Source organism: Manis javanica, chromosome 4, assembly GCF_040802235.1.
Source record: "Manis javanica isolate MJ-LG chromosome 4, MJ_LKY, whole genome shotgun sequence".
NCBI lineage: Eukaryota > Metazoa > Chordata > Mammalia > Pholidota > Manidae > Manis > Manis javanica.
In genome coordinates this window covers 4,419,288-4,442,068 of record NC_133159.1, presented here as the reverse complement: position 1 = coordinate 4,442,068, position 22,781 = coordinate 4,419,288, and the positions used below count along the sequence as shown (strand labels likewise).

General features: G+C 59.2%; 1 protein-coding gene across 5 annotated transcripts in view; it reads left to right on the top strand.

Moving 5' to 3' along the window:
- Nucleotides 1-5,230: 5,230 nt before the first annotated feature.
- Nucleotides 5,231-22,781, top strand: part of CHD5 (chromodomain helicase DNA binding protein 5) — a 56,929-nt gene continuing 39,378 nt past the window's right edge. For all 5 annotated transcript variants that reach the window (XR_012129942.1, XM_037000170.2, XM_037000169.2 and 2 more), the window contains exons 1-3: nucleotides 5,231-5,425; nucleotides 14,217-14,344; nucleotides 20,685-20,861. Coding sequence is in view for 4 of the 5 variants with exons in the window: in XM_037000170.2 (XP_036856065.2) it covers nucleotides 5,347-5,425; nucleotides 14,217-14,344; nucleotides 20,685-20,861 (384 nt within the window). In the remaining variant the exon portion in view is untranslated. The remainder of the gene's footprint in view (nucleotides 5,426-14,216; nucleotides 14,345-20,684; nucleotides 20,862-22,781) is intronic.

Here is a 22,781-nt window from a genome sequence, read left to right as displayed (position 1 = left end):
TCCGGGGAATAGGCCCTTCCATGCCATTTATGCCATGGCTGGACTTAATGTCAGAAGTCACGCTGCAAACTGACAGTAGGACAAGACAGAGTGGTGTTCCTAGTGGGGCAGAAAACGATGTCATCTTGGGATTTTCATTGCCACGTGTGCGGAGGCTAGGATCTGTGAAAGGTTAAGAGGTGGTAAAGATGTCATTGTGCCAACCGAAAACTGAGTATTTGAGTGACCGAAAAAGAGACCCTGATGCCTTAAGGTGCCCTTCTAAAATCTAAACAATTCTGCAGAAATATCTGCATTGTCTTAAAATTACAGTGTTAACAAAATTCATGTTTTAAAGAGCTTGCCTACAGCGAATTTCCACATGTGAAATCCTTGTGCTCTGCTAGTTGTATAGCTGGAAGTGAAATGTTTGAGTCCTACCTTGGCTCTAATTTAACATTTGGTGCTCCTTGGATCAAATTTAATGTGTTGAGGCTTTGCAATTTCATTTGTGGTAAAGACTCTAGCATTTTCTATTTCTATGCAAATTTTTTGAAGCAGAATTGTTTGCATGTTTCTCTGCCCTCACAGAAGGCAGGGTTTCTTTCAAATTTAACCGAGGCATCAGTTGCTCTTTGGCTTTGTCCATTATCGTGATTATTAACGTTATTAATTTCTGACTTGGTTTTGCAAATTTTGTTTGTTGCATCGATGTTCTGTAGTAATTCATAGTTTGGTTGTAAAAAATTAACCCTGGCCTAAATTAGCATATAAGCCTTTTTAAAGTTCCCAGACTTTTAAAACTTGTAATAAAATTGAAACTCATTGGGTTTTCTATGCCTTTTGAACTCCTGTAATTGAGTTTTGATCACCTTTTATATTAAAGTGGCTAACACATGGCTACTATTATTGTGCAAGGCCTTTTTTCTTTTTCTTTTTTAAAGGATTGGCATGTTATCTTTAGCGACAGATTGTTCCCTCACTGATGAATTGCTGTACTTACAATGACCTTGGCTTGCATAGGGCTTGAGAAGAAAATGCCCTTTATTCCGATTTTCTTTACCTTAGTTGGGCCGCTGTGCCTCAGTGAGATTCTGGGGTTGACCATAACCGAGTGGCCCATGTAGAATTTCTTTAGACCCAGAGCCTGGAGAATAACTTTCCAAACAAGTGACTGTTTGACAGGGGATATGTAGCATGAACCTGTGTTACACCCATCACACCAGCTGTGCCCGAACCACATTTTAGACCCTATCCTACCGGCCTGCCTCATGGCTCAGCTGCCTGATCCGAAATAGTTAAGGCACAGGAACAGAACAGGTCATGAGAGTTTCAAGCTGAGATGTAAATTCACAGAAGTAATGCAATAGCAAGTTGGAACAGTCTTACTCCTAGGAGACTGCTTAACCATCTCTCCCTTGGCTTGACAAGCGCCACCATACTTGTCTAAGGTTTAATATTTGTTTTCCTTCCTAGAGCCTCAGCCACTCCCCTTTTGGGACTTGGAGTGGTGAAAGTGCTTTATCCTGAGTAGTGTCCTCACACCTGTTGGGGGAGAGTCACGTGTCGACATACACGCGTCCTGACTATTCACTAGTGGCGCCTGGCACAGAGGTGTTCAGAAACAGGGAGTGGGGGGACTGATCAAAATTTTTTTAAGGGAAATGATCAAAACCATAGGGTATTCTGGGGGTATTTTTTGGGAACACATCTTGGAGGTGAGCAGGACCCCTGCGAGGTGATACTGAAACGGCCCCTGGTCAGGCCAGCGATAACCTTTGGAGACCTAAATGTTGGCTTTGGCAGCGCATCCTCGTTCGCTTCCCCCTGCTGCCCTGGGCTTTCCCGTGACACCCCATGAGGTGTGAAGAGACAGAGTGGTGTGCTGTTCCTCTGTGAGCGGGCACACACCTAGGACGTGGTCACTCACGGGGTAGTACCAAGGCGCAGGCCTGCCCCTGGTAATGCAGCACAGCACAGGCAGGCTGGGGTGATAAGCCAGCAGAGCTGCCCTGGGCCTTTGTTCTCTGGGGCGAACAGCTGTGGAGGTCACTTCTCTTTCTGGAAGGGAGGAGGGTGGGCAGAGGCCTGCTTTGGGGGACTTGCCATTGCAGCAAGGAGGGGGAGCTGAAGAGAGCAGGTGGAGGGCTGCCTCTTAAATGATGCCGTTCATGGTGCTTATCTCAGGGAACCAAAAACTAGGGATTTGTAATCCCGACATTTTCCTCTCTCTCCTGTCTTTGGGAGAATTTGAGGATCCACATTCTTTTTTTTCTAGGCTATTTCAGGCCGAGCTAAAACGGTCTGTTAAGGCTGTGCTGACCAGCTGAGTGAGCCGCTACCCTAGCTAGAACCCAGAAGGTGCTGTAATTTAAGGCTTACGTGAGCACTTCCTCAGGTCAGGGCCATGGCCCAGGAATCACCCTTAAAAAGCTCCCCTACTCCCCAGCAACCCAAATGATTTGGAATGAGGTGGGGCAAGGCCCCACCCACCTTGAGAAATAGACTTCAAGTACAAGGGAGGTCTTGGTGGGCAGGGGCACTGACCCTCATTTCAGAGGGTGAACCTGTGAGTGACGTGGTCTCAGTGCTTCTGAGGTCAGGTCAGAATTTGCCTGGACCAGGTGGGAGGGGTGTAGGGACAAGCACCTTGGTGCCCTTCAGAAGCCCGGTGACACAGCAAGGCCGTTGGGGGGCCACAACAGAATGTGTTGGTAAAGGAATTTGCTGGGAGCCTGTATGAGGAATGCATGGAGCCCAGGGCTGGAGATTGACAGGTTTGCACTGAAGACATTAGTTATTGCAACTTGGCTCTTAGAAAAACAGGTTTTCCTTGGGTTTTTATAACCAATATATTTAAAAAATATATTTTGATTTTGAATTGTCACTGAGGTATAATTCTGAGCTCTATGTTCATCAAACATCAGAGTCTAGTCTCCTGAAACTGTAACCTTAATGATAGGCTTGTTCTCGGAATTGAGAGTATTGAATTTTCATCTTGTTAGGGATTGCTTTTAACATCAGGCGTTTTTGGTCACTGTCATTAAAATGCACACTTAATAACTGAGCAATAAGCGAACTCTCCTTTAAATATCACTGGAATTTCTGGTCAAAAATCCACTTGTTTTTGCCATTCCAGTGTTTAGTTTTGATTTTGGCCAGTAAGTAATGTTACATAGCTTCAGCCATTGGCAAGAACGAGGGTGGGGAGAGGATGGAGTGATGAGCATCTTCACTCCAGTTTGTTGTCAATCTGAGCAGTTGGAGCTCCTCTTTCTTGAGTGATGTCTTTCTGACTTTCTCAGCCTCGTCTGGGGAACTAGAGCCAAGGTTAAGGGTGTGTGTGTGTGTGGTGGGGGCTTTCTGGTGATAGGAAATGCTGTATGGCAGAGCTTCTCTGAAGTGGGACAGGAATCTGGATGCATCCTGACCTCATCCCACCATCTGCAGGGGGTGGGGCGGGGCTGGTAACTGAGGGGTGGACGCGTTTGGTGGTTGATAGGATATTTTCCTGAATGGTTAACATTTGGGAGGGCAAGGCAGCCTTGCCCGAGAACATGCAGACCCGCTGAGCGGCGGTGGTATGGGGCGCCTCTGCTGGGTGTAAGTGATGTGAATTACAGCCCCAGACCCTGAGAAGCCCTGTGCTTTCTGAGCTGGCCTCCCAGCTGCCTTTCCCTCCCCTGCAGGCCGCCTGCCCTGGGCTGTTTCCACATCTCCCCCTAGTGTGGTTTAAAAGTGATCTGCGAGATGAAGAGGATTCCCAGCACCCTGCACCTTGATCCAGGGGGCTGGACAGACCTGCCCTGTGCCCAGGAATGAATAAAGAGGAGCTTTTGTTTAGGGCTTGCTGGCAGTTAGTTTCGTTGGGAGTGGAGAAGGGGGAAATTTGCTACAAGTGGTTCCAACCCTCCACAGGCCATCCATTATTACCTCTGGTCACAGTTTGGACTCACCGTGGCTGGGCTTGTGGCAACCTCCCCAAGAGGTGCCCTCACCAGGCAGGCACAACTGGCTCCCAAAAGCCCCAGGAAAGAGCGCCCTCCTGGCTGGGGCGGGTGCTCAGGCAAGACGGTAGGGGTTGGTGCCAGAGTGACCACCACCCTCGTGCTTTGGGCTTCCAGAGTCGGGCAGATCCTGCGGGTCCCTGGCAGTCACGTGGGTCTCCAGTGAGTTCCCCCAAACGTACGGGCCTGAGGTTGTGAGGTGAGGACACCCTTTCTTTCCGGGCTCTCCTGGGGTTAGAGAATAGCCACTGGAACTTTGGCGTCCTTGCAGCCGCGTATAGACCTCCTGCAGCCGGCATTGGCGGGGCTCATTTAACATTCCAGTGTTGCTCCCGAGGGCTTTTGGCCTCCATCTTCACCTTTAACAACCCAGGGCTGGAGGCGGTGGCTCCTTCCCGCTCTGCGACAGGTGTCGCTTCTAGCGGGACCTTTGGGCACGGAGAACGCAGATCCTTAGCACCCTCAGGGGTCCGGACGTGTTTAATCCGGGCCCCGCCCGGCGGGGCGCTGTGGAAGACGGCACGTGGACTGTGGGAGCGGGCTGCCCCGGGGTCAGGGAGGTGCCAGCCGGTGTGGATTTTTCTGAAGGAATGGGACCTGCTGTCCCCAGGGTGGCCCTTCGCCAAGTGCGGAACACATTTTTCTTCTAGTCCTCTTTCGAAAGGGGTTAGACGCATGTAGAGGCCTGAGCCGGGGGCCGTGAGCTGAGTGCGGTAGCTTGCTGCTCAGGGACCCCGCCTCCGCGCCCTTGGGGACCCCGGGTCAGACGGCCTCCCGCGAGGGGGGCGACAGCGGCTGCGAGCCCTGCCCAGGGTGCACGGGGACGGAGTTCGCTGCCTCCCACTTGGCCCAGTCCGCCGAGTACGGCTCCCGCTCGGCCGTCGGGCCCCTGGGCGCGCGGGCGCCTCGACGGCTCCCCCTGCTGGGGCGCCTGGTCCTCCACCCTGCACCCGGCGGCTCGGGACTAGTCCCCCAACTTGTTTTCCGCTCTTAACTAGTCGCGCTGCCTGAACGATGGGATGGGGTTGCCACAGCAACCAGACTGGACGTCACAATCCGGGCATGTGTGCCGCTCCCCCGCCGTGCCGCCGCCACCCTCGGCCGGCTGCGGGACTCGGGCTGCGGGCGCGGTGGGCGGAGCAGCCCGGGCTTTCCGGGGAGCAGGGCGAAGGCGGCCGGAGGAAGGGGGTCGAGACGGGGGGGTGGCCGTTTGGGGACGCGGGGGGGCAGGCGGCCGCCATCTTCTCGCCGAGGCCGCCTCGCCCGCCGCGCGCGCCCGTCCGGCCGCGCACGGGTTAAGGCTGGCACCGCGCCCGGCGGGAGGGGGCGCCCACCTCCCCCCCCCCCCCCCGCGCCGGGCATGCGGGGCCCGCTGGGCAGCGAGGAGGAGCTGCCGCGGCTGTTCGCGGACGAGATGGAGAACGAAGACGAGATGTCAGGTGAGCGGGGCCCGGCGGGTGGAGGTGGCGCCCGAGCTGCGGGCTGTGCCCCCGCCCCGCTGGCACCGCACGGCCAAGGGCGCGGCGAGCGGGCGGCCAAGGGCGGGGTGCGACCGGTGCCACCGGGCCCCGCGCGGGCGGAGGGGCGCGGGGGTGCCGCGCCGGGGTCAGCCCGCGTGCCCTTGAAGGGGGCGGGAGTCGCGCGCTCGCTCCGCGCCGCGCGCCTCTGGCCTCCCGGGGCAGAAGGGCCCCGACCCCGGTCTCGGCCGGTCGCGGCCCCAGGGCGGGCCGGTTGGGGTCCGGGGTGCAGCGAGGAGGATCTCCGCCTGGGGCGGCTTTCTTCCGAGCCCGCGAGGGCCCTGCGCTGGGGCGCGCGGCTCGGACTCCCGCTCCCGGTCCCCGGCCGCGGGGCGCTCCGACCGCCGCTCCCAACACTTTGCCGGGCCGCCGGCGTCGTGCTGGCGCGCCCCATCGCCCACCGGCGCCGCCCGCCCGCGACGGCCCGGGCACTGTCGCTCGCACCCACCCCGTTCTGGCTGCGGGCCTGACAGCCAGGGCCACCGCCCCTGCCCTTGTGGTCCCTCTCGGCATTGAGCATGAACAGCTCGTGCGTCAGGGGCGAGCTTGCAGGATCCTTCTTTAGTTAACTGCTCGCCGTTTGTTTGGGACGGTTCCCCTCTTGGCACAGCTGGGCAGGGCCTCAACCTGTCAGCCAACCTCTGTCTCTCCCTTCCGGGGGAGTCCCACTTCTCAGCTGGTGCCTGTGGCCCCTCCCAGGCTCCTGAGATACTGGTGGGCAGTCCAGGGGCCCTCCCTGGCCCAGGACCCCGCTGTCTGCCCCAGGAATGCCCTCCCCAGGGGAGAACATGCCACCAATTGGCACCCCAACTCCTGTGTGCAGCAGCTCCCCAGCCTGTTCTTCCTGGTGAGGGGGTTCCCTCCAGGTGGGCACGCCCACCGCGGGCCTCCTCCCCCTCCCCACTTGTTTGCTTGAGTTAGCAGTGTGAAGGGGGACCCTCAGGAGCCTGGCCTCACCCCACCTTTCAGACAGTCTGGCCAAGTTTGCGAGGAGCCTCCTAGGCTGAGGGGAGTGGGGTGAGGTGGCCGCACACCGGCGGGGTTGCTTGGAATGACAGTTGAGGATTACATCCCCCTCCAGGGAATTAAGCCCCTTTCCCAGAAGGGAGCACGGACGCCCCGCACAAGCACGGAAAGGCTGTTTTCTACCCTAGAGTCCATCTCCTCCACAAGCTAGTCACTGGCTTCCTCAATAAGTGGCTTCCTGGTGGTGCTCGGGGCGTGGCCCCTTTGTGGCACTGATGGGCGCAGTGGACAGCTGAACATGCACTAACAGGCTTATTTCCAGGACGTCACCTTGACGGGATCTCCTGCCCTCCTGCCCCACATACTCTGGATCTCCGTGGTTGCGTCAGGGCTCAGAATGTGCAGAGGGGAGGGGGCCAGGGAAGGTGTCCCCAGGCCAGTGGGCGTGCCATTCACCGTTTGGGCCAGAGGGGTTGGGCCTCCATCACCGTTGCCCACCACTTCACCTCCCTGTGACTCCTGCTTACGCCCCTTACTCCAGGGCAAGGCAGGGCAGGGGGCCAGGTTGTCCCCAGGGCCACTAGGAATGCCCCCAAAGCCCTGAAGAGGTGGAGCCCTGCTCTGGCCCCCTGGCCTGGGGATTGCAGCCCATCCGTCAGCAAGACTGGCTGTTCCACCTGCAGAGCACGCCCTGACTTCCCAAGCTCCCAGCTCTTCCTCGTGTCCCTGGTCCACTCCAGAGCCTCCCGACCAGCCCTCACTGACCACCCTCCATTAGCAGCCAGGGTCACCTTTGTAAACACAAGTCAGACCCAGAGGATCCCCTTGGCTGTGAGTGACTGCACGGTCCTCAGCGCCCCCTTGTTCCCACCTGCAGCCACGCCAGGCTCCTTGATGCCTCTGGAAGCCCCCCACCCCCCACTCCACCCTGCCTTGGAGCACCTGCTGTGACCCCTGCCTGACCCACTGTATCCTCAGCTCACGCTACTTCCTTCCTGTCACTTAGGTCCCAGCTCAAATGTCACCACGGGGAGGCCCTTCTTGACCTCCTGGCTCCAGTGTGGCCCCACCCCATCACTCTCAGGCCTGTTGTACCTTGGCAGACTTCCCACCCGCTGGGATAGTATCACGGGCGTACTTCCCTATGGACAGTCCCCCCCACCCCCACCGTCTGTGCATCTCCAGATCTCTTATCTCTCAGCACCTGGTACCCTGGGTGCTTAGGGGTCGTTGTGGTCTCAGTGTGAGGGCTGGAGGCCCCTAGGTCAGCCTGGCCTTGTTTCTCTCCTAGCCGTCACTGCAGCCGCTCTGCAGCCCTTAGCCTGAGGTTATGGCCGTTACCTGCTCCGACCCAGGGCCAGCCGGTGCCAGAACATGACCGTTTGTGGGCAGTGGAGCTGGTGTGCTGGCAGCTGTCACACTAACTTTGAAATCACAGCAGTTGGGCTGGCTACTTGTCAACCCTGTTTCCTTTCTCTGCCCGCCCCCTGCCCCCCTCAGTAGTAGTCTTATTCCCCACACAGGGCTCTGCCCGCCTAGCCCTCTGGTACTGAGAGCAGGGTGGGGGTCTGCCACTGAGGTTCCAGGACTGGCAGCTGCCAGGTTCTCCTGGGAGTTCAGGGAGCTTGGGCAAGCTACCCAGCCCTGCCTCAGTGTCCCTACCTGTGGAATAGGACACAGCCCTAGCTACCTGACAGAGGGTTATTGTGAGGACTGGTGAGATGGTGCCCATGGAACATTTAGGTCACAGTGCCAGCACGTAAGTGGTGTCCAGCAAACTGTGATTGTTATAATTAATACCATCCCAGGGGGGCAGCTGATCTGCCTTCCCCAAGGAAATGCTTCTGAGACTTGCACCCTGGTCCATTAAGTGGGGGATGGGAGCCTGGGCTGGAGGAGGGCTGGGAGTACAAAACCCATGGTGGGGCTGGAGGGGAGGGGTGGTGGTGGTGGGTGGTACTCAGCACCCCAGGCCTTTTCCTCAGTCCCCTGACTAGCTGACCCAGCCCTTCCGCAGTCACACAGCCTGAGCGGTGGGTTTTCCAGACCTGGTGAGCCCAGTCTTTCTCCTGGCCTGGCAGTGTGACTGCTCTGGTCCCAGAGACATTTGACTGGGCCATGCCCACCATGCTCACAGGATGGCCCCAGTTACAGGGGTCAGGACAGCCCTGATTCCCAAGGTCTGTCCTTTGCTTGCCCTGCCCCCATGGGGAAATGTGGATGCGGGGTGGGCCTGATAGCATTTAACGCTCCTTGCTGGGAAGACAGAGGCAGAGCGACTTTGCCTGGGGACTTGGCCTGGGAGATATTCACCAGGTTCCCAATTGATCTATCATTTCATCACTTCATTCAATTACCCATTCACCTATTAATCCCACTACACGTCTCCACCTCCCCCCCAAACATCTAGCCATCCAACCACAGGACTCACCAACTAACCATACACCCTCCGCCCGCCAGCCGTCCATCCACTCACTATCCACACTTCCCACCCATGATCCATCCGTCTGTCCATCTATCTGTCCATCCTACCTGCCTGCACTCCGTCCATCCTTCCATCCACTCACCATGAATTTCTCAAGTATCTTTGCTGAGCCAGGTACTGAACACAATACGTGGTGTCTGACTTTTTGGGTTTTGCAGGTAAAACTTTTGAGACTTTCTGCATTATCTCCGTGGCTCTGTCCTTATTTCCCTGTGTTTTTCTCCCTCTCTCCCCATGTCTGTCGCTCTGTGTGTCTCCAAGTCTGTCGGTCTGTCTTCCTGGAGTCTTTGCCTGGGCTTCTCTGTCTGGCTGTCTCTCTTTCCCTCCTTTGTCCCTGTCTCTCCCGGGCCCTCTGGGCATTTTCCCGTCCCCTCCCTCCTTCCCCACCTGGGGCTGCTTGGGGGCCTCGCCCTGCTTGCCCTGGCTCCTCCCCTCCCCCCCATCTGTACTCTCCCCTGGCCCCAGGCCCTGAGGGCAAGAGCCTCACCAATCCCCCTGCCTGCCTGCCCGGGGGCTCAGGAATGATGCTCTTGGATGAGACGCCAGTGAGGGGATGTCTGGTTTTTGTTAAATGTCATAAATAAATTATTAATCCTCTGGTGATGTCCCCCCCATTACCAGCAGAGGGCCGGTGGTGGGGATGCTCCAAGGACTGGTGGGAACCCTAGTTTTGATGCCCCTCCTTAGCCAGTTTGAGGGTGGCCCTGAGAACCCTGGCCCAGCGGAGCCCCCACCCTCCGCCGCCCACCCTTTGCCACCTGCTGTCCGAGCCTTCTAGGGCCCTAGGCGCCACCTGCCATTCCTGTGCATCTCAGTTTCCAAGTCCCCCTCACGCCTTCAGAAAGGCAGTATTAGGCCCATTTTAAGGCTGAAGAGTTGGGCTTAGTGGGGACAGGACTGGGGCGTCCCTGCCAGGAAGGGGCAGAGGTGTGAGGCCTGTGCTCCCCTGTCTCTCCCTCCTCCGGGTCACCAGGTGGTCTTGTTCCCTGCTCGGTGGTGGGTTGCGGGTGGGAATGGAAGGAGCCCCTGCTCCCCCAACCCCAGAGAGGGTGGTGGATGTTGAGCTGGGTCCCCATCACTGGCAGATTTGCCCGCCTTTCTGGACCCTGGTAACGGAGCTCTTGCTCGGGCACCTGACTTGGGTCCCCAGATCCTTCAAATACCCCCAAATCAGATGGTCTGACTTCCTCCTCCACGATCACATGCTTTCCTCTTGCTCTGGTCACCTGTGTCTGCAGAACCCCCGGGGGGCTGTGTTCTTGCCGAGGCCCCTCTGGGCTCCTGATAGCCTTCCGCAGAGGCGAGCCGGAGTGGGGCAGGAGCCGGGCAGGCATAACCTGCAGGGAGACCATGGGCACTTGTGCTGGACAAGCCCTGACTCCCCCGAGGGACCCCCTGTGACCTTCCAAACCAGGGGTTGGCCTGAGTCACCTCGCTGTCCCCAGGGTGCAGTCCTGACTTGGCACACAGGTCATGCTGCTTAAATGCTTGTTAAGTAAATATGGGCAAAGTCTGAATTCTGGGTGTTCCAATGCCAGGAGGGAGGGGCAAGGGCGGGGACCCCCAGGGTGGTGGGCACTTCCTGCCTGGGTTCCATTCTGGCTCTACCACCTGCCAACTCTGAAACGTCAGATGTGGTCAAGTCATGAGATTCTGTGAGCCTCAGTTTCCCCGTGGGCAAATGCGGGTAGTAGTCGAACCATCTCTCAGGTTGCTATGTAGAGAGTAGATGCATTAACATAAATTAACATACACTACCTGTTCCAAACCTGCGCAGGTGGCATGAAGGTACTTGTCCACTGTTACAGCGACTTACTCTGGGAAGGCCTACCCAGCCAGCCTGGGCTGCAGCCTGCAATGGCACGGTACAGGGCAGGGCGGGGCCACAGCAAGTGCTGGGAGCTGGCAAGGTCTGGGGTGAGCTTAGGAAACGGCAGCAGAAGGCACCTCTCCTTGCCCTCAATCCCCACCTGTCCCCTGTCCCCTGAAACCTGCCTCTTCCTCTGTCCCCAGCCTGGAGCTCAGGAGGCAGGAGATAATAAGGCTAATGGGCCCCAATTATAGCCTGCCTTGGGTCGATGGGGCTTCGGGCCCTGGAGGGTACTGCCAGGAGGGCCGGGAACTGGCAGGCAAGGAGTCCTGACGCTGCTGTCCCTGGGACCCTCACCCGGGCACACTGGCTGTGTGCCCTGAGGAGAGGGTGCAGGGCTGGGGGCTCAGGGAGGGGCTGGTAGGCACCAGTGGGGTTGCTGGGATGTGCCTCCACAGGCAGGTCTGGGCTCTTGCAGAAGTGGAAGGGCGCTGGGACTTGGGTGAGTGGGAATCAAGGGGGTGTGGGGAGGGTGGTGTCGCAGAGGTCAGCCCAGGGGAGAGGAGGGTTTGTCAAGAGATGGTGGTGGGCAGGGTGGGGTCCCCAACCTTTGTGTGCTGGTTCGGGAATCTTCTAGAGGAAAATTTTAACCAGGCAGATGGCCCTGGGCTGTGATCTCTTCCGGGATTGGAGGAGGGGGTGTGTCCAGGGGCAGAGGGCTTGGGGCCTTATCCTGGCTATAGATTAAGGCTGGAGTATGGGGCTTGCCCCTGCCCCCTCCCATGGCAGCGTGCGTCACCGGCTTCCTTCCAGAACCCCCTGCAGCCTCCTGTTCATCCCCCTGTCTGTTCTACTGGCCAGTTAGTCAGTCAGTGACGCTGCACTGAGCTGGCCTTCCCAGTCTGGGAGGCCACCCTGCTGAGGGGCTGGGGGATGCAGGGAGGTGGCTGAGGCAGAAGGGGGGGGCCCTTCCTGCTGCATCAGCCTGAGCCTGCTACATAACCGGTGAGGGGCACTGCCAGGGTGCAGGGGCGGCTCTGGCCAGACAGTTTCCCTGTGGCTTCGGTAGAGGCTGAGGCGGGCAGGGGGTGAGCAGGTCTGGACAGGCATCCAGTCCCTACCCAGTCCCTGAGCAACTCTCCAGCCCTGTCCCTGCCCGCCAGGCCCCTCCACTCTGGGATGACTTGGGGAGTGGTCGCTGTGCACATTTCCACTGGGCCCAGAAAATCCTGAGCCCAAGAGACACGACAGGCTCAGAGGGACAGCACCGGGCCAGTGTGTGTGGCCGTGCCTCGGCATGGCTCTGCTGGAGACCTGAGCCATGTCAGACCCAGCTTCAGGCTGACCCCCCACTGCCCACCCCTGGCCAAGGCCATGGCAGCTGTGCCCTCCACGTGGTCCTGTCCTCAACAGTGCCCCTCTCTGCTGGTCAGGGCCGCCAAGCTGTACCCTGGGGATGCTAGCACTCAGGCCACGCCTGGGCCCCCTCCTCTGCGGCAGCTCTCGGTCCTGCCTGGTGTCTGCCCTGCCTCCTCTGTGTTTGCCTGGCAGGGTGGGAAGGGGACCTGTGCATACCCTGCCCTTGCCCCCATGGACTCCCGGGGGGCTGTACAAGATAGGGTGGGCACTTGCTCCCTGGATGAGGAGACAGCGGATCCCAGCCATCCTAGAAGGGGGCCCTAGGGCAGAGGGGCACCCAGACAGTGCTGCAACCCTGGTAGGGAGGTCGCCCTGCAGGGGTGTGGGTGGGAGGGGCATCCACTTGGCTACCAGAGTCACTAGCGCCCTCTAGCTGCTCCCAAGCGTGGCGACGGGATCCACAGGACCCAGGGTGGGAGCATCCCCCTTCCCCCTGGGGACTCTGGGTAGACAGTGGTCTCTGGCTGGGGGGTGGATCTGTTGGAGGCCAGGAGGCCAGATGTTGGTGTACTGGGGCATGTCTGAGCATCTGCGGTGCGTATGTCTGCGCTCATGCTGCCTGGCTGACACATTCAACACCCATGACCGCACAGCTGAAGACTTGGTGGGTAGGTGGGTGAGGCTCTGTTTCTTTACACTTCATTCAGTGAGGACACCCTGCCCCTTCCTCCAGGAAGGTCTCCAGGTGCCCCAGGGCTTGTTGCCCTCCTCAGGGTCCCTTTGGTGCAGCCCTGTGATGGGGTCCCACTCACTTGAGGCAGTCTTTGGGCTGAGACACCCCAATTGTGTCTTCCCAACACCCCGGCAGGGCAGGACCCCGCTTAGCTCTTCTCTTTGCTACCCTGGGTGGACATAGGGTGATGAGAGGGTGACAGGTAGGGCAGGCTGGCTGTGGGTGCCCTTTTGTGGACTCGAAGTTCGGCCAGCTTCTTTCTAGAAGTCTCCTTTGTCCTGTGGACGGGTCTGTTCTGGGAGGTTTGTTTCTTGCTGCTGTTTGTCTCCCAAAAAACCTTCCCCTCTTTTCCTTCTGAAGCCCATGTCTGGTCCCTGGGAGCTTGGGGCTGGCTGTCCTTTTTCCACCCTGGTTTCCCCGGTTGGGAGTTAGGCCTGGGCCACCTGTCCCCTCTGCAGGGGCTCCATGCCAAGCCCTCTCCCCTTTGCGGGTGACATGAGGCTCGAAGCCAGCTGCCGCTTCAGAGATACCCCTTCACATACCCGCCCTCATCCCCTCAGCCTTTTGAATTCATGGAGGAGGAAGGGAATTCAGGAATCGTGCACGGCTTCTTGAAAACCCACGTGTTGGATGCAGCATCTCTGTGGAATTTCCCATCTTCCTGGGTGCTGGGCCCAACGTGCTTGCTGGGCATCCTGCTGAGCAGGGCTGCTAGGCGGGTGTGACCGGAGGCGAGTGGGAGCCTGGGCAGTTCGGGTGTGGGGCTGGGTGGGAGAGGCAGGTGCCCTTTGCTGCCCCATCATGGGCGGCCCGACATCCTCCTTGCTGGCCCCTCTCCTCCAAATCCTGGCACTTGCTGTGTGGAGCCCCATGGCCCCAGGGGGATGTGGCCTGTGTGTCCCTGTCCTCCTGCATTCATGAGCCATCTCCTGACCACATCATGAGCCTCTGGAGGGCAGAGATGGGCCCCGACCCCTCTCTGTGCCTGGCCGGAGAGGGCTCTGTCGTGCCAGGGGCTGCCTTCTCGCCGGGGCACCTGTCAACAGGCCTTGGTCAGCTGCTTGCTTTTGCTTGGCCATTCAGTTCCCGGGCGTCTTCATGTCAGGGTAGGGGGGCCATTGTCCCATCTTACAGATGAGGGAGCTGGGGTTCCGGCCCTGTTTTCCCGGAGTGGGGGGTGGCTCTGAGGGGTGGGGAGGGGCCAGGTGGGGGAACTGTGGCAGGGAGAGGAGTGGTGGGGGCTGGGGGGGCGGGGCGTGCGGGGACCGGCAGAGGAGCCTGCTGTCCCAGCGCCCGGCTTCTCACCCTGTGTGGCTGGGGGAGGCTGCAGAGTAACCCCTCCCCTTTCTGATTCCTCCAGAAGAAGAAGATGGTGGCCTAGAAGGCTTCGAGGACTTCTTCCCTGAGGAGCCCGTGAGCCTTCCCAAGAAGAAGAAAGCCAAGAAGCTCAAGGAGAGCAGGTCCAAAGGGAAGCGGAAGAAGAAAGAGGTGTGTGTGGGGGCCCCCCAGCAAAGGGCCAGCGGCGGCGGGGCCAGCGGAGGGCGTGGCTGCAGAGAAGGCCCTTGGCTGCGGCCCCGCCGGGGTGGGTGTCCCGAGGGCTGAGGGTGGGTGAGAAGCCCCAGATGCGGCACAGCCCACGCAGTGCACAGGCCTTCCCGAGACGGGTCTCAAACGCACTGTCTGGGCAGGAGGCTCCAGGGTTGGGAGTCCTTGTTTCCATCGCGGCCGTCCTGGGCCACGACAACATCGGGTTCCCCGCTGCTTCCAACCTGTTGTGAGTTTGAATCCTGATGAAAATGATAAACGTGGAGAACAGTAACTGAGGCCCTGGGAGAGACGGGTTCCCTGAGCCACAGTCGTGAGCTCTGGGACCTCGTTTCCAAAATGCTTTCACAGCAAGATCGATGTTGTGACTCGGTGGGACAGGGATGGCTGTCCCCACCGGCAGAGGGGAACACTGAGGCTGACTTGCAGCCTTAAGACCCCCCCACTTGGAAGGGGGGTGATAATAGGACAGTGTGACAGCTCCTATCTCACTGCGTGCGGGCCGTTCGCCTCTATTTGGACGTCATCCCTAATCCCCCAGGTGGCCCTGTGGGGCGGGTGGTGTGCACCCCAGTTTGCAGACCACAGGGTGGAGGCACGGGGATGAACTTGCCCAGGGCCTCACAGCGACACAGCTGAGACCTGAACCCGCTTCACAGGCTGGCCCATCTGCCCTGAGGGGAAGCTTGTCAGTTCTCTCAGTCTTGGCCTTTTGGCCTCCCTGTCCACAGGCGGACCTAGTGGCCCAGTCTCGCAAGGGAGAGGCCTCAGTGGCCCCCAGACAGCTCCTCCATGATGAGGGCTCAGTGCCTGCCGGAGTGTTCTGGATGGGACTGGTGAGAGTGGCTCGCCCAAGGAGGCCCTCTTGCCGGCCCCCTGAGTGCGGTGAAGTCTCTGCAAGGCTTTGCACAGGGGGGCTGTGGGGTGCTGGAGCTCTGAAGCCACTGTGCACACCTCTCTGAGCCTCAAGTCTGTGTCTGCAGTAAGGGTGCCATGGGGTTCAATCAGATGTGAACCAAGAGGGCGCCTTCATGTGAGAGATGCCTTGGGGAAGGCTGGGGGCATCCAGGTGTCAGTTCGGATGCGTCTGGGGGGCAGGGCCTGCCCTAACTGTGTCCTGGGTCCCCATGGCAATCAGCCTAGGCTGGCCTGTGCCCTCCAGTCTGAATCACCCCAGTGTTTCCTGCCTCTGCTGTTTGGTGAAGTTGGCATTTCTCACCCGGACCATCCCACTGGGGGAGATGTGGCAGGTCAGCCCCTCTGAATTCCCTGCTGCGGCTCCCTCCTTCCCTCCTGGCCTGGCAGGTCCGTCCTTATGCCTCCAGGCATGGCTGGTTCAGGGCTGGTGGGCCCTGGGGTGCAGGGACCACTTCCTGCTGTAGCCTGTGACATGCTGTTTTGCTGCTACGAGCCTCACGCCCCAGGTAAGGCTCTGTGGACACTGGGGTGGAGGTGGAATCGGGGTCCTCGGCCTGGTGGTTGAGGGCAGGAGCTCCCTAGCTCCTCAGCGGATTCTCCCAGCTGCTGCTTTCGTGGGAGCTGGCCGGGAGGCTCAGTGCCATCAGGCCCTTGTCTCAGGTCTTCAGGCCGGGTCAGCCCAGTTCCCAGATGCAGGTGAAGGACCACCAGGGGGCAGCCCCTCCCCTCCTACCCTAGGCAGGGCTCAGTTTATTTTTTCTCTCCCTCCTGGGCAGAGAGGACAGCCAGACCCTCCCCGGCCCCTGGCCAGGAAGGAGGCTAGAGGTGGGCAGTGTCCAGGCAGGGGAGAGGCCAGGACTGGGGTGGGTGCATGCAGCAGGGGGCAGGGCGGGCCGGGGGGCCCTCTGAGACCTAGGGGGGCTGGTGCCTTCTTCCCTGGCACCCCGTGCCGTGCTCGCTTAGCTCTTGTGTCTTGCTTCTTCCTGTGGACCCGCCCGGACACACGTCTGCTCTCGTCTCTGCCCACCTCTCTCTGCCTCGTGTGCCCTCACTGTTTCGGCCTGAGCTTGGCCTCTGCCCTCCTTGCCCTCTTTCTCAGTTCTTTCCGTTTCTTCTCTCCAGCCTCATCTCTCTCCCTTTCCCTCCTGAGATGCAATTCTGCTCCTCAGAAGGGACGGAGGGCCAGGTGGACTGGGAGCCTGCAGATGACCGGACTGTGCCAGACAGGCCCCTAAGATGACCCTTGGCCCTTTGCCACCTGCTCACCCTCCCCCCGCCGCCCCGCCCCACTGTCCCTGAGAGCCCAGCTCAGCCAGCGGTCAGGTCTCAGGTCTGGAGCAGGCTGCAGCCAGGGAGCAGGATCCTGGCACCATGTGCCTCCAGCCGTCCACCCGCCTGCCCACCTGGACGCGGGGAGGGGTCTTCACCCCTTTGTCCCTCTCCAGCTCCAACCAGGCGGCCCCAAGATAAGGCGGTGGGTGGAGGCAGAAAGGGGAGGGGCACCCATGCAGCAATTTTTCCTTGATGGGGGGAACAGGCAGCAGGTCATGGATTCTGATTTACATAAATAACCGGGCTGCGGCCAGAACCTGAGCATATGTAGATGAAGCTCCTTGTCAGACCCAGCGCAGGAGGGAGAAATGATTTCAACCTGTACTGCAGCAGTTACCATAGCAACCAATTATTCAGTGCTAAATTATAACTGTTTATAACACTCGTGAATGGGAAGGCTCATATTTCATTCTTTCTTTTTCCCCCTCAATCTTGAAGGACCCCAAATTGAGAATGACCAATTCTCTGAGTCCTGCCTTTTGAGTTTAAATGCCTCCTTTTTTGAGATGAGGTGTGTTTGGAGAACTGGGTGTAGGTGGAAGGGGGGGGGAGGCTGGGATGAGACACATCCGCAGAGCTGGGGAGCAGGAAGGGTGGGAAGGGGCTCCCCACTTGGGGTCCCCGAGGCCTGCACTGGGGGCATGCTGTGCCCGCAGGGGCCCTGGGGATCAGGGCAAAGACCCCTCCTGCCTCCCCTCAGCTCCTTGTGCACACAGCCTGGGCATAGTACTTAGGGCAGCTTTGTAGATGGATTCTGCCAGGACTCCAAGTCCACTGGGATTCTCCCACCGCTATTCCTTATCCCCTGTAGTCACGCCTGGGGCTGCTGCTGTGCAAAGGGCAATGTCAAGGTCAAAGGCATGACTGCTGAGGTTGGTTCAGGGTTCGATTAGGGCGTTATTGCTCTGTGCCTGTGTCCCCTCCCTGGAATGTGGCTTGGTCTGCATCCCCCCTGTAAGTTTCATCGTATGGCTGGTGTGCCCCTGGTTCTTAGTCATCCCTCCTGCCATGAGCTGCCACTGCATCCACCCAGGTCTCGTTGATGTGTCACTCCTCTTCGAGTTTTCAGACCCATTCACTGCCCTTCTCCTCACTCCTTTCTCTATAAGGAAATATTTTTTTGGAAAAAAAAAAAAAAGAGGCCGAGGGCTGCAAGTGCCCAAACATGTGGGTGTGGAGATGCGCTGTGGATGCAGAGGAGTGTGCCAGCAAGCAAGAGACCAGTCCCCAAAGACTGTCCAGCTCCTCCACCCTCAGCCAGCCCAGCCTCCCTATGGGCAGGAGGGCCTGGACAAACATGTAGGTGAGGGTGGGCCCCAGCAGTGTGAGCTTCCCATGGTGGAGGGAGAAGGCAGGGCCCGGACCGCGTCAAGGACTGGCCGGTGAGTCAGGAGCCTTCTCTCTGAGCTTCCCCGTGCAGGCAGACGGCAGAGGGAGAAGCCCCCGCTTCCTTGAAATAAGGGGCTGCCATCACTGCCTTCATCGAGTGAGAGACTGGGAGCTGGAGAGGGGCACACGGCCCTGCCCCCTCTGTAGCTCGTTTTCTGAGGTGGACCTCTGACCCCTTCTCTCCCACTGAGCCCTGGAGTGGATGCTGGGCCAGCCCCCAGGCACTGCCCCACGTGGGCCTTCTGCCAGGCCTACCCCCCTGCACTGTGCACACACAGACAGCTAGATCGGCTTCCCCCTCTCCCTGCCTCTGTCCTGCCTTCCCGCCTGCTCCCTCCGGGCCCTGCATTTGGAGCTGCGCCAGCCGCTCCTCACCACTCCCGCCCTTGGGAGGTGTCAGCGCCTGCTTCCCGCCAGGTGCTCAGGTGTGTTCTCCTCAGATTGCTCGTGTGCCCGGTAACCAAGGCCCAGCCACAGGCACCATCTCTGCAGCTGGCTTTAACCCCATCCGATCTGCAGAAACAAGCTGGGTGAGGCTGGTTGTGTCCTCCAGTTTGATGTCCTGCCTGCATCTTTGGCTTCCAAGCAGAATTGGGGGTGTCATGGGTACGTGGGTCTCTCCCATTTCAAACTGTTCAGGGCCTTCTCTTCCACGATCTGCTCTATTGCTCTTACCACCCTTGGTGGCACCCCCACTTCACAGATGAGGAAGCTGAGGTCAGGGTGCTGGAATGACTCCCCCGGTTCCAGGCCGGCGAGGGACAGAGTGCCAAGGCATTCTCAGTCTTGCAGGACTCAGTCCTAGGGAGCCCCAAGACCCACAGTCAGGTCCCTTGGGGGTCATCAGGCATCAGCATGGGCCTCCTTCCTCATCCCTGGGCTGGTTTGTGGGTCCTCCCAGGGCAGCTGAGGGCCAGCCCCATGCCCCTCCCTCTGGCAGCTTCTGTCCCTGGTGCTGAAGCCCATGGCGGCCTTACCTTTGCTGGGGTGAGGGCTGGGGTAGAGCCTGTCTCAGGGCTGTTGAAGGGTGGTCTCTTGAAGCTTGCCAGAATCTACACCCTTGGGAGAAACGGATGACCCTGTCTGACACCTGCCTTCGCAAAGGACTGAGGCAGAGCTGGGAGTTGTGGCCCTTGGGCCCCGCATCGCCAACAGCCCCAGGAGCGAGGGCGCCCATAAGGCTGTCCTGCCCAAGGCAGCCTCTGGCAGCAGCCAGGACTGGCTCTGCTCCGGGGCCCGGTGGCGTGGTGGAGGCACGGCGAGTCAGAATTCCAGGAAACACCCTGTTCTGGAAAGGCGCAGAGGCCCTGTCTGCCAGCCGCCAGCCAGCACACTGACTCAGCGGCATAAAGAGCAGAGGAGGTTTGGGAGCACGGCGCTGGCGGAGAGTGCGGGCTGAGCGCCCAGCAGAGCCAGGAAGTGCAGGGAGCCCATCCGGGGTCCTTTCCCAGTGGTCGCTCAGGCAAAGCCTCCCGCCTGGGAGAAGACTCGCTTTTTACCGGGTGGCCAGAAAGGGCAGAGATCCAGCTGGGTCCCCCCAAGATTGTCCAGACAGACCTGCCCGTGCTGCCCTCCCCTCTCCAGCGGCTCCCGTGCCTCCCCACCACCTCTGCTTTCCCCTCCTTCCCCCTCCTCTTGTGCCTTTCTCCCCATTGCTGTTTCCTGAGCTCATTTTTCATCTCTCCGATTCTCTCTTCATCTTTTCCATGCTTCTCTTTACTCACCTTGAAAACAGTAAACAGCCAGCACAGAGATGACAGGCCTGTGCTGGTAACTGGAGCATCCGCGCCCAGCCTCCCCCCGCAGGCACAGGCCAGGAGGGGCTGCAAAGGCCTTTGCCAGTCCACTTGCGTCTTGAGGTCTCCAGTAAACAGCTTCTCGGAGGGCCCGTGCCTTTCTGGGGATGCTCTAGCTGTGAACGCCCTTATCTCCATATAAATGGGCCATTTTCTGCCTGTACAGACGGGAAACTAAATCAAGGAAGCCAAGCTTAAGAGCTGCTTAAATTACCTTGTCTCATATAGAGATGAAATGGCTGGGGTGGGGGTGGAGGGGGGAAGGTGGGCTTCATCGCAGCCGGGGTGGGAGTGGAGAGGGGAAGGTGGGCTTGTGCCATCGCAGTTTCTGGAGAGACCACAGGCAGATAAAACTGGGACGCATGCTCCACGTTAACTGTGGGATTCACTGGACACTCGGAATTCCATAGGATGCGCACAGACACAGAGGGGCTAGGGGCTGGCTGCCGCCCGCGGCTCTCTGCCCGTCTGCTTCGGCTCCTGTGGTGCACTTTCTTTTTGGCTCTGGACATCATGTCCTCTACCACGAGCTCCTGGGTCCAGGTGTCATCACGCAACCCTGGTTAAAATCCCAAACCTGTAGAAACCTGGTTGTGATTGAGCCTGCGCCACACCGCAGGGCAGTCCAAGCAGGCTGCAATGAGCTTGCCAAGTGGGGTAGTCTGACTTGACAGAGGCTTTGCCTTACCTGCGGGGGTGGGACCCTGGACTCGTGCTGGCTCAGGGCAGCCCCTCTGGCCGGGCTTTGGTGCTGAGCTGTGAGCAGCCTGAAGCCGAAAGGCCCACTGACTTTGCCAGGAGGCCGCGCTCAGGGCAAGGATGCTGGCCTCATGGTCCCTCTCTTCCAGGGGAGCAATGACGAACTGTCGGAAAACGAGGAGGACCTGGAGAAGTCGGAGAGTGAGGGCAGCGACTACTCCCCCAATAAAAAGAAGAAGAAGAAACTCAAGGACAGGAAGGAGAAGAGAGCCAAACGGAAAAAGAAGGACGAGGACGAGGATGACAACGATGACGGGAGCCTGAAGGTAACCGAGGCCCCACGGAGGGAGCCCGGGTCCGACGGGACACACGGGGGCAGGGGTTGGAGCTGCGAGTGTGCACGCATGTGCCTGTCCTTGGCGGCTGGCCGCATGTGTGTGAGACACTGCACGTCACGGAGGCACGTTGGAACCCCTGCCAGGAAGCATGGAGGAGCTGGGGGGACCCCTGCAGCCCGGTGCCCATGTGCTGCCCGCCCCAGCATGCCCCTCTCTTTGAGAGGTGGTCTGAGCTCAGGTTTCATGTCAGGAGCCTCTGGCTTGGAGCAGTTTGGGAAAACAAAGCAACAATGGAGCTTTTGCAAACAAGCGGAAGCTGGACTGCTTTTCTTCTGGTGGACAGAGAACTTTGTCACTGGGTGTCATGTGGGCACCTGAGAGGCTGTCCTGGTGAACAAAAGGCGCAGCTACAGGGATGGCCTGCCGCTCTCCTTGGGGAACAGTGTGAGCCTGGCAAGGGCTCCTTGGGGAGGGGACAGGCCCAGGCCCAGCTCTTGGACAGTGGCAGGTGACAGCGACTCTCCAGGAGCACCCTGTGCCCTTTGTTCTTTTACCATGGCTCCGGCTCTCTCGGGTTGGGGCTAGCCGTGGGTTTAAAGATAAGTGCTCCCTAAATCTTAGTACAATGACTTGGGTGACGCAGACACGGTGACTGCTGGTGACTGAAGTGTGGAGGCTTAGGTGGTGTCCCGACACCCGGGGGATCTCATCAGTCGGCACATGTGTTGTGAGTCCCTTGGGACTGACAATAGTGGAGGGGCTGACAGCTTTGAGAGGTGATTTACAACAGTGATCCAGGGCTACCTGTAGCCATGCCATGCATACTCACCAGCTGCTCTGTGCCCTTTGGGAGCAAGGTGAGGTGCCTCCAGGAGGGAGGGAGATCCCACGTGGCTGTGTGTCCCACCTGGTGGCCTTCTGCTGCAGGAGCAGACAGCTCACCTCTGCTCCTTAGGCAGTATAGGGGTTTGTGGTGTCATCCGTGTCTGCATGGCCCATCCTGCCTCTGTGGGTCGGCTCTAGGCTCAGGCCAGGCTCCCTCGTGGCTGAGAATGGGTGTAGCAGCAGCCTAGGGCATCTTGGCCACCCACTGCCCAATACAGCAGGAGGGAAAGTAGGATGTTGTCCATGTAAGAGACCCAGCAGTCCCCCTGATTGGACCAGCTTAGGTCACATGCCCACCTGGACTGATGACTGTGGCCTGGGAGTGGCTTGTGCCAATTGGCTGGGGGGCTCAAGGCTGCCTGGAACAGGTGGACAGTTGGGGTGAGGGTCCTGTCCTAAGCACATGTGCTCACTCAGCCCCTCCTGTGAGGCAGGGCTGTCACCCCGTTCTGCAGATGGGACACCGAGGCGTGGGGAGGTGCAGTCACTGTCCACCTCTTACTGCCAGCACATGGCAGAGCCCCAACTAGACCCCAGAGCACAAGCTCACAGTGAGCACCCCCACCCCTATCCATCCCAGCCAGTCCAGTCTGCCCAGTGATCTGACCCCTGGGCTGGCTGTCTTGAGAGCTTACTGTGTGCCCTGGGGAGTCACACACCTCTCTGGGCCTCAGCATCCCATCTGGAAAAAGGAACATAGCCGGGGGACCAGCCGGCTCTGCCCCTAGGTGGACCGTTGTCCTGTTCTGCTCCCTTGGCCAGGGCACACTTTCCTGGGCCCCTGTCCTGTCCTTCCCCAGGGTCCACGCATGATTGTGCTGGTGGACATTCAGGGGCAGCCTCCCCAGGGACATCTGCCTTCCTAACATCCATCTTCAGGCCGATGTTCTGTCCCGATGTCCAGATTCCTGAAAAACATTCCTCCTAGAGATCGAGTCCTGTTATTATTCCTGCTGGTGGCCTCTCTGCCAAACCCCACATTTATCCCACACCTACACGAGCTGGTGTTGAGCCATTCCTACT